Source organism: Thamnophis elegans, chromosome 7 (genome assembly GCF_009769535.1).
Source record: "Thamnophis elegans isolate rThaEle1 chromosome 7, rThaEle1.pri, whole genome shotgun sequence".
In the NCBI taxonomy this organism is placed as follows: Eukaryota; Metazoa; Chordata; class Lepidosauria; order Squamata; family Colubridae; genus Thamnophis; species Thamnophis elegans.
The window spans coordinates 32,619,094-32,630,945 of record NC_045547.1 but is presented as its reverse complement, the minus strand read 5'-3'; the positions used below and the strand labels follow the sequence as shown (position 1 = coordinate 32,630,945).

General features: G+C 37.2%; 1 protein-coding gene across 1 annotated transcript; it reads right to left on the bottom strand.

The window, feature by feature from the left end:
• Positions 1-776: 776 nt before the first annotated feature.
• On the bottom strand, positions 777-9,852 carry RBX1 (ring-box 1). Its single transcript, XM_032222146.1, has 5 exons — positions 9,500-9,852; positions 7,634-7,712; positions 4,092-4,162; positions 3,500-3,585; positions 777-926 (listed from the first exon to the last, which is right to left on the bottom strand). Exons 1-5 carry the CDS (start codon positions 9,575-9,577, stop codon positions 914-916), a joined length of 327 nt encoding a protein of 108 aa, XP_032078037.1. The 5' UTR covers positions 9,578-9,852; the 3' UTR covers positions 777-913.
• Between the last annotated feature and the right edge of the window lie 2,000 nt (positions 9,853-11,852).

Sequence of the window (11,852 nt, the reverse complement as noted above, 5' to 3'; positions counted from 1 at the left end):
AATGTATGACAAGGAATATCTGTATAAGATAAGTGGAAATAATGTTACTAAAATTTCTGCCATGCAAACATTTTGGTCTGCCCCACAATCTGGATAATCCTATGGATCAGAATAATTAAAACATTTTATATTCACCATTCTGTGAGATGCCACTATACTATTTGCATATTAAGCCAGTTTAAAAATTCCTATAGTCAGGCTATAGATGAAATATATGCATTTGTACAGGTATTTAGAATTTGTGAAAAATATGAACTTCTAATCAATTTAATATCCTTTTGGTAGTATGAACATTACTGTTATAAATCTGGATTTATTTCTGAAATCAGAAAAACACACAATCAGATTCAAGATGAATTGCTCATGGCTTATTGAAATTACCAGGTTTTCTTTGCTTGTTACACAAGCATCTTGTCTTAACTTAGAAACATTACTCGACTTCTCTAATTCCACATAGGAATGATGTAGATAATTTAGCATAGATTTTGCTGCTGTAGACCATGAAACATGTTCTAACATACTTACCTTCTGTGAGAAATGGTGAAGAAATGGCTTCTTATTGCTGATCTTTAGAAGTTTTAAATCTTATGATTTGATGACAGCTGCATTTGTTTACTCAAGGGACATTTCTCACCATGTGCTTTTTATGGGGTGCATTAGTCAATTGTATGCACAATTATGGATTATGTGTAAATAATTGTTCAGAATATGTAATTGTAAGGAATTGATGTCTACTTTAAAATAATTAAAGTTATGAAACTTCAAGAAGCAACTCAAACAGGAGACCAAAAAGGTTTATTACTTACAATGACTGCATTAAGAAAAAACAAAAATGTTACAACAGAGTTAGCCCATTTGCACTGTGGAAGGTTTACGTTAAGACAGAATAAACTTGGGGATCTTGGCTCTCCTACTAATGTCCATACCTAGAAAAAAAAAGCATTTTCCTTTTAGGACAAAGTAGCAATTATGTCAGAATACAACCATTTTTCTAATCTACAAACAAGTTATTTAGCTTTATAATCTACGATGGGGTAAATTTATTTATTTATGTATAGAACTGCTTATCTAAAAAAAATCCATTAAAAAAACTATAAAAATAAAATATCCTTCTCTCTGGCACCAGGCCAAACAGCATCGCAACAAAACTCCCATCCTAGCATGAGGGAAAACCTCATGGACTACCAGAAGGTTTAAAAGGTAAGGAGCACTCAGATCTCAGGTGGGAGACTATTCCAAAGGGCTGAGGCAGCCATGAAAGAGACATGCCTCTGAAGTCCCATCAGATGACAACATTTAAGGGAAGAGAACATGGAGTGCACCCACTCTAATAAAGTTGGATGAGTAGATATATATTCTCAGGGAGAAATGGTCCTGCAAATAACTTTTGCCTGTGCTACATACATAATCTGGTCAATACATGAATGGGAGACCAATAGGAAAAGCAGGAAGGTTAGCTAATTGGTTTAAAAAAAAACATACTGGAAGAAAGTGTTAGTAAATCACTTCTGGTTGGTAAGAAAATTGCAAACACTTCAATGAAATCACCAGAAGTTGATCTTAATTTGAAAGAGTCCTGACTTGCAGAAAATCTGATATCTTAACAGAAATTTTGAATGCCAAAATCACAAAAGTTTGTTCTTAGTCATGTTTAAAAGGACAGTTCAGAGGTGGTTGAAAACATCTAGAGCAGCAATGGCGAACCTTTTTTGGCTCGCATGCCATAAGTGGGGGGAGCACAGGGGAGGGGGGTTGTGTGTGGGCATGCCGCACCCATAATGCAATGTGTGACCTCCCTGGTGCACATGCGCGCACTACAGGCATGACCCCATTTTTTCCATGCTTTTTTCGCCCTCCCCAGGCTCCAGAGGCTTTATAAGAGCCTGGGGAGGGTGAAAACAGCCTCCCCCGCCCCCCAGAAGCACTTCGGAGGCTTCAGGGACCTTCAGGAGGCTTCCCTGAAGCCTCCGGAGCAGTCAAAACGACCCTCCGAGCAAACCAGAAGTCACGTCCGGTTTGCTCAGAGAGTTGTTTTGAGCGCCTCGAAGGCTTCAGGAACCTTCAGGTGGTTTTCCTGAAGCCTGCGGAGCAGTCAAAACGACCTTCCGAGCAAACCGGAAGTCCGTTCCTGAACTTCCGGTTTGCCCGTAGGGCCGTTTTTTTGCACTCCGGAGGCTTCAGGGAAGCTCATGAAGCCTCCGGATGGCCTCCAGGAGGGTGGGAGGGGGTTCGTCCTCCCCAGGCTCCTATGGGAGGGTGAAAAATGGCTTTAAAAAAGGGTGAACTCAGCTGGCCATCACCCGCATGCGCGCTGGCCAGCTGACAAGGCAGCGCCTCGCATGCCCTGACAAATGGCTCCGCGTGCCACCTATGGCACACGTGCCATAGGTTCACCATCACTGATCTAGAGCAAACTAAGTTGCATTTTCCTGATTTAAGGGATAGCACCTGCAAATTAGGAAATCATACTAAATAACTCCTATATCAGTGTACTGCTTGTTAACTGCTGGTTTGCACAAGCTGGCAATTCTGCCATTTAAAAAGGAATGAAACATTACATCATTCGTATACCATATTTAACTTGATCTGAAATGTGTTGCATGCTTTACATTACATGACACAGAATGTTGAAAATCTCTGTGAATCTTAAGCAATATTATTTATTAGCTCTGAAATCCCATTATTGATGCTTTTGTTTATGCTGCTGCAATCTTATTGATTCTTATATATTAATTAAAGTCAACCAAAATCTCTTCATGATATATTTTATTGCTTATTACAATAAAAAACTGATACATTGCCCATAAATTGTTATTAATGTAGTTGCAAATCTGCTCCATTCTTCGGTTGCAAATCTGTACCCATCAAACCAAGTTTACAAATATACTTTATACTGTTATTGGTATTTTAACAGACATCAGATTAACTACCTTTATTTCCAAAGACATTTAGTCCCGAATGGATAGTCCCCATTTTAAGGTCTACCCTTCCCAATATCTACCCTTACCCTCCTGTATGTAAGCAGGAACAATATAATTGTGTAAGTAATATTGAATAATGAACTTGAACCATTATGCATTTAACTTGAATCACTGTATATTTAACTCAAATTCTTAACTGTGGGTTATTTTAAAATCAGGGCATTCTTAATGTGGGGACTTGTACACAATCATTCTACTTATATAATGAAATATATGTGCAATCTTGAATATAAGTCTGCATACTGTATACAAGTATATGCTATACTTTTATCAATAACACTTTTCTCTGCTGCCTAAAGGGATACCATAATTCATATATGCTCATGTACTTCCCTTTAAGCAGATGTAGTAATGTTGTACTTCATCTACATCCCTTTAAAGCATATGGAAATGCCATTTTCAGCTTGCCAAAACACTAGTAATGTAAGCTCTACCTATAATCAAAGCACCTGGATGAAATTAGGCATATGCTATGGTTAACTGTATTTCCCTTATTTAGGCAAGTATATGATACTTACTTCTGAAACTCCCATTCTCGATTATCTAATGGGCATACCTGCCGAGTCTTAAGCCAGCGGGAAATGCAATGAAAATGGAAAGCGTGCTAAAAGAAAAGAAGGGAAAGTTATGATAACAGCATGCTGTAAACTGTTTTATTACTATTTTTATTTTGTAGAATTACTTCAGGGGATGATGAGATCAGTAGCATATTCAGGGTAAAATTATCATCAGAAATTGCAAGTATAGAGAAAGTCTCCAGCCTCTATGTTTTTAGCTTTCTATTTAAACCTTTTAATTTTAATTGCTTTATATTATCTTTTTTACCTTTTTTATTATATTGTAAGTTGCACATAGTCGCTGCATCAATGAGATGGGCAGCATAAAAAATTAATTAATAAATAAAACAGTTTCAACCAAATACAATAGCGTAAACAAATTTCAGTTATGTTAGAAAGGAGAATGCTATATAGGTTCACTGCATCCCCCCAAATTTGGAGGTTGGTTCTAAATATTTTGCTTCTAGTTTATTTATTACTGGAAATTATTAGTAATTCTTATTGCTACTGCAATAACAAATGTATTTAAATGGCATAAAGGTAGATTCCTTACATTACAAACACCCCATGCAACAGTGCATTCTTCCGAGGTAGCTGATGCTTGGTTAGCTTGGCATTCTATACCTGCAAGAACAAGAACAACATTAACGTTATGATTCATAACTACTTATTTGAGTAGATGAAACAACAATCTGTGATGACAAGTATATTCTCTGCTAAAAGTCGACTGGAGAAATGAGACAGCTATATTGTATGAGTAACAAAGAAGGCTCAATATGATGTAATAAACAATTTCTCCATTTTTTATTTTCATTACATCATAAGAAGCTATAGAAGCCAATAGACTGATCATAGCAACAACACCGGTTCTCATAATCATACTGACATGGACAAATTTGTCCATCAATGACTGGAATAAGTCTTAAAGCCAAATACAAAAAGAAAAAAGAAAAAAAGAGGGGTTGGGCATAAAAATATGCCTTCTACTAAAATATACTTTATGGATGTATAACTGATAGCTCTCCAAAGCCTGAGTGCTGCCCTAAAGACCTTCCAATACTGCATTTAATAATTTGCAAGGTAACAGAAAAGGAAAATTCGTAAAAACACTGGCATAATTCTGTCTCCATCTACATTTAGCTAAAGTAACTTAAATGAATTTGATTTTTTTTAATTTAATGTGGTATACTTGCTACTGAAATCTCTTAACAGTTTACAATAAATTTAATATCAAGACATTAAAAACAGCTAAAATAGCACATAAAAAGAAAACAAATCAAGAGGAATAACAATAATGGTTCAGAATCCATATTTTTTCTTTGCAAATGGCAAAGGAAATGTACTATTAATTTGAATTTTGAATGGCTATTTATTCCAAATTTCAAAATTAAGAAATGGTACTCAAGGCAAATTGGGATTATCAGTTTATTTTTGACAAATTCTGTTCACCAAAATAGTCAATAGGAAGTATTTGAACTGCTTAAGGCAGAAAACTAAGGATTGCATATGGGTTTTCAGAAGCAGAGTTCAATTTAACTACATTCTGAATCCATGATTCTGATGGACAATAAATGTGATTAAAAACAGACTACAATATTTATAATACAATAAATATGTCATAAACCACTGTGAATTTCATTTTACACACATAGCTTCAATTTCTTAGCCTTTATCAAACAACCATCAATTAGGGAACTAATTAAGGTGAAAAAGAGAAAAAGACCTAGATTTCATTAGAAGCAACTTAATTCCAAATTAGTATATGATTTTTCTCAGCAATTATCGTAACTTTTAAAGCAATACAAACTTGCAGCATCTTGTAGCAATATTTTAGGGAGTTGAACATTTTGCAATCAAATTCTGAAGTCCAGTTATATAATAAACCATGTTATTCATACCATTTTCACTATCCAGTTGTATGTAGGTGTTTCAAAACAATGACACGGTAGATTATATCAAAAAGTTAAGATGGCTGCAATGTCCATACCCGGGGCTTCATGTATGCATGGGTATGTGTATAACCTTCAACTATTTCCTAAAAACCATAAAATCAGATTTTAGATACCTAACTATAATGCACCAGGATTTTTCTAACCTAAAAATGAAGAACCTTTTAATCTTTCCTTTCTTAAAATAAGTGGTCAGGGACCAGCAAAGATAGGATTTATCAGGTTTCCCTCTTTCTTTCTACAATGAACATATCCAAATGTACATTTGGAAAATGGTTGCAGAATGGTTTAATTTCATTTGTTATTTGGTTGAATATACTTAATATATGGATGGATGGCCATTTTAACACCAAAGGATAGATTTCAAACAAACATACACAGATGTAGTTTTCACTGTGTATCTATATGAATACAGTTAGAAGCACAAAAATGTCCTCACAATACTTCTTCATATGAATATAGTCAAAAGTGAAAATGAAGAGATGCTACATTTGTTAGATTTTAGAAGCTTATATTTTGGTTTGACAGAAATTAAACATTTTAAGAAAACATCAATGTATTTATAATTACTGATTGAATAAACCTTTTTATTTTTCTGTTCAGTTTCATAAGCAAACCAAATTGATACAATCTGTCAAACCCTTAAAATTATCTATCCTTCCATTTCCTCCCAAATTTCTGTCTTTCACCTAGAAAAACAGCTTGTTTTCTATTCTTATTTGAAAGTTCTCTTCCTAAATGTAAAAAGGATGGCTATATAGATATACAGTTTTGCATTAACATTTAACACCACTATTTTAAAAATGATGCAGCAGCCTACTGGCAGACAGTATGATGCATTTATGGTAGCTTAGTTGTAATATATTTGTGGTATCTTGCACTAACTCTCGTCTCTGAATTACTCTTTAAGGAAGATGTACAGAATATATAATAGTATTACAAATCTGAAATTATCACAAGTGTACCAGGTCTGTCCCTAAGGAAAACCTAGATGATATATCAGCCCAAAGAATGGTGTTGGACACCAAGATATGCCCCTTCAGTAAGTCTACAAGCATTGTCAGATAAAGTATGTATTCCTGCAGTGAAAATAAAATATATGACCATTTAAAATAGATAAATGTCTGGACTGATGATACAGTAACAAATCCTCAATGCAGCCAGCCATTCTTTCAGCTAGCTTTTTCATGTCTTATCTGCAACAATTGAAAACAGGTATTTGGGCATATTTTTTTCAAGAATTTTGTCAATATTCTGAAGCAGGGAAGGAAACATTGATCACACAGAGATGGAAAACATACACCAAGACATGCTTGAATAGAATCTGCAGAAAATTGCTATCTTGACAGAATTTAGGAAAATCATTATAGCAGATCTTTTCTTTTAGCAGTATTTTCAGTAAATTAAGAAAAGGCTTTATGTCTCTTCACAAAGCTCTTCTAAACAGTTACGTAATGCAATAGATTCAATGAAGTGATTTCCCCCGACTGCATACTCTAGCACAGGCATGTCAAATTGGGGGCTCACAGGCTGGATGTGTCACACATAGGCCACGCCCACCCCAGCTTCACGAAGGGAAAAAACATTACGATGTCATGTGATGCCATGATTTTGACATCCATGCTCTAACATATGACTAATTATCCTCTTAATAAGGCCCACAACAGATACACTCCAGCTGTTGTTCAGCCTTGTTTCACTCCTTGGAGCTAAGCACAAAACTACACAACTATTTTTAGTGTCAGAAAACAGATTCAGAAGCAATTATGGCAATGGTTTAATTTGCCTCACCATTTCATAATGAGAGAAAACTTCAAAGGCATAAATTCTAGCTTGTCTCAAAGGTTTTCTCTTTAAAAGCCAAAAATCAGTTTATAGTCAGGACATTCATAATCTCCAGCCTACAAAGAAGCTGCAATCCAGTGAGAGTTTGAAAGTTGGTAATCAAGATCCAGAACTATGAATACAACTTCGAGTGGGAGTGGGATGGGGAATCTAACACAAATGGTGGCAGGCAATTATTGCCCTACTTTCCATTTGAAGTTGTTTTTCATTATGTCACTGGACTTTTCTATTAGTCTTTGCACATTTGTAATTATAGGATTTGCACTACACAAACACATATATTCTCTTTACCAGTACTCACAGAGATCCATAATATGATTTCTGCATATTGCACAGTTGTCAACAACGATGTCCCAAGCCCAGAGGGCAACTGCATTCCACTACAAAAAGAAGAGACATGTAAGTGCATACAAGTATCTACAAAAGAATCAATTTTGCTCATTTCCTCCTAGTCATCTTGGAGCCAATTCAGCGCTTTTATCGAATATGGTTTACTGAACAGCAATAGAATACACAGACCCAATCATATCTAGTTATAAACACTTTTTATTCAGTCCCAGTGATTTTTCCCAACCACTGTTATTATAGATGTATTCTATTGTTCTAATTAATAAAAATAAATCAAAAGCCTTATTCATTTCATATTAGCCACAGTGGCACAGTGGTTAGAGTGCAGTACTGCAGGCTACTTCTTCTGCCTGCAATTTGGCAGTTCAAATCTCACCAGGCTCAAGGTTGACTTAGCCTTCCATCCTTCTCAATAATCAGTGAATCATTAATGCTAAGCCAGTACCTTTTTTTCAACTTCACTTCATATGCTAAAATTACTACAAACAGTAATATTTAATATTTTAATAATTTAATGCAGTTACATCCATTATTTTAATAGCAATTAAATTTGACTTTTTTCCTTTGATGAAACGTCCAATTAGAAAATAGATTATTTTGTAATTCAAAAATATGTACCAATTCAGAAAATCTGTTATTTCAAATAAATATAACTAAATGTTGCTGGAGTTGCTTTCAGTCTCTGCTGACAATGATTTATTTTTAAGCATTTCATTTTCCTTTATTATGAAAATTCAGAAAAAATTATTATTCCATGGAGATAGTCCTACTTACACCTTTGTCTTTCTTAGCTCTCACTCTAGTTAGCCAACCACAATGACAGCTACAAGTATCTTTAGAAATCACCAGTACAGTCTCATACACACGTAACACTTTCTTATCTAGTGGACTAAGTTGTGGAACTATATCATAAGGACACATACTGATTGAAAATTAATACAGATAGTCCTCAACTTACAGCCACAATTGAGCCCAAAATTTACGTTGCTGAGTGAGAAATTTGTTAATCAAGTTTTGTCCCATTTTTCTTGCCAGTTATGTGAATCACTGCAGTTGTTAAATTAGTCACACGGTTGTTAAGTGAATCTGGCTTCCCCATTGACTTTCCTTGTCAGAAGGTTGCAAAAGGGAATCACATGATCCCAGGACATTGCCACTGTCATAAATGTGAGACCGTTGCCAAGCATCCAAATGTAAATCACATGACCCTCGGAATGCTACAATGATCATAAGTGTGAAAAATAAGTCACAAGTCTCTTTTCAGTGCTGTTGTAACTTCAAACGGTCATTAAGCGAACTGTTGTAAGTCAAGGACCACCTGTATGTTCATATTTACAAACACTGTCACAGGTAGATTAGGAAGACCAATTGGTATGACGTTAAGAGCCAGAAGAGCCAATTTCCTGATGTATCATTTAGCCAATATTTTCTTGGTCAGAGATCTTAACTGTCCCGTCGCCCCACCTCCCCTCCAAGCATCCCAAATCAAAGAACTACCGAGAGCTGGTAATCGAAATGCCGCCTTTAAAAACCCTAGTGAGTAGATAAGTCCACCGGTAAAGTTCTCCCTCACTTTCCTCTCACCTCTCTCTTTTTCCCATCGCCTTTCGCACGGAGCTGCGCAACACCCAAGTACTTGGCGGCTCACTCACACGCGTGACCGCCCCTTCCCAAACTCGGTCCAGAAGGATGCTGTCTAATTTAAGCACCTGCCCTTTCAAATATAATGAAGCAGAGCCCCCCAAAAAGAATCGACACCCTCTCTAGTCCGTTCGGATTCGTTACCATTACGGCTTCAAACCGTTTTCCCTTTTCTCACCTTCTTTACTTCGAAGCGCTTTTTACCGGCACCGCTGTTGGTCCCACTCGGAGTATCAACATCCATCGCGGCAGCCATTTTGGATGAGGAAATCCCTGCAGCGGTCTACCTACAACTCGCATGCGCGCGATTTAAACAAAAGCCACGCGATGGTTTCCTTTTGGCTCCCCTCCCTTTCCCCCACTCCCCTTAATATTGTGTTCGGTGGCTGACACCCTCCCCTTCCTACAAGCAGGTGTGAACGAAAAGGGGGAGCCGGGGGGGGGGGCTGGTCACGTGCCCCTTCGCTCTTAAAGGCGCTGGCCAAGGCGGGGCCCGTTACGCGCAGCCCTTGCGTAGTCTTCGTTGCCGCTCCTCGCCAGTTGCCCGACCCTGGCAGGGAGGGTGGAGGAGGGAGAAGAGGGGTAGAGCGTCGTAGACTCTCCTTTAAAGAGATAGTCCCGAATTACTCAACGTCAGTTGATCAGCCGCAGAAAAGGCAGGGTTACCAAACCTGGTGGCCCTACCTTTTCTTTATTTCCTTGTTGCCAACTGGTGGTTGTCTGGATTTGCGTGGCCCGAAATAAACACAACCCGGGAATAATTAAAGGCGAGGGTGGGTGGGATGGTAAAATAGAAGGTGCAGTAGCCCAAATTTTAAGTCACACCACTCGCAGCTTCAGAAGCAAGTGCTAAGGGTCGGCCCTACAAATTTCGAGCGAGTTGACCAGTTCCAACTGGTCCCTGCAAAATCCCCCCCATGTACTGGGCTAAGACCAGCCTGCGTCGGAAGCCTCTTCTTTAATGCCTGAATCTTCTACGTGCATCCTGGCTGCTCTGGCCCCGATGAGCAACTCTTGATTTAACCAGGGTTTGCAAAATGATTTTTTTTTCGTTTTGAAAACATTGCTCGCGGCACTTCGCCGCCGTCTCCCTGGACGCTTTGTTTAGTCCTGCAATGGATTTTTTTTTTTTTGCACGGATGTCGTGTTGCCAGATCTGGTTACAGTCGATAGCGTGCAAAATGCACTTGCAGCCCCAGCCAGCGAAATTGTGTTGCCTTGCTCGAAAAGCCCCATTAATTTGAACAGTACTTCTAACGGGCGAGATATTAGGACGACAATCAATATGTAGCCGTCCATCTTCTCAGCGTGTTAACTCGCAAATAAGTCTAACTGAACTATGTGCTTGTGCTCTGCGTCATATCGTCCCTGTAGAGATGGCATCTTGGCATATCCATAAAAGCTTGTTTGTTCTCTCGGTTTTTGACTTTGATGTGACAGTTTGAGGTTGTGGCGGATTCTGATTTCCAAGCAAACGAAATAAAACAAGGGACCCCCCAAAAGGAGGGGGCTTAAATTCATATCAGTCATTAATAAACCAAATATTAAAATCCTATACTCATAATTAAAATGCCACTTCGAATATTATACTCAGTTGCTTCTCCCTTTTATCAACAGCCTGCATGGCTGACTTCATACCCAAGATAATGCCGCCTCAATTGTTAAGGTGTATAGAGAGGCCTGTTTCAAATGCAAAAAGACTGAACTGTAGCTTTTACATAATATCAAAAACTTCATCTGCATTTAAAACAAAATCTTGCCTTTTCCTTGACATTTACTTCCTTTTCCTTTAAAAAGCAAGTAAACTGAGGAAACTCAAAATGTTTTTTTGTTTTACCAACTTCCACATACCCTGAATCATTAATACCCACCTAGCACCTACCCTGAACCTATGCAAAAGTATTTTTTGAAAATTAGTTTTTCATATACTCACTCTTTCCTCTTAAGTAGCTGCTTCTTTGGTTTAACATCTACATACTTTAAATATATATTTAATAAATAAAATAGATTTGCATTAAGTAGATAGGCAGCTTTTCCTGTAAAATTAAACTTACTGTAGTGCAATACTCTTGTAGAAACATGAGCTTCTACCAAGAATATATTTCAGCAGCATCCACAACATTTTTCAGTGCCTAAGGTAATTGTCTTGTGAGACCTTAATCTGAAAGATGGACTATAAATTGTAGATTAAATCAAGCAGCTCAAACTCCTATTCCAGATTAGTAAACACGCACACAATTTTAGCTTTCTCAACTCAATTAGCTAAAACTTTTGAGGAGGGAGAGTGGAAGCCAGCAAAAAAAAACAGTTACCCAAAATTGGCATGCAATCCTTTATATAAGCCTTACTGTGAATAATCACTAAATAGGTATGTTGAAGTAAACATGCACAGAAATGTTACCTGGCCTGTTGTATACTAACATATCAATTAGTATAGAACAAAAATTAGTAACCTGCAGCTCTAAGGCTTTATATGGCTCATGGCCTAATTCTAATAGTCCTCTATAAGAGGTCAATTTGAATCTAATGAT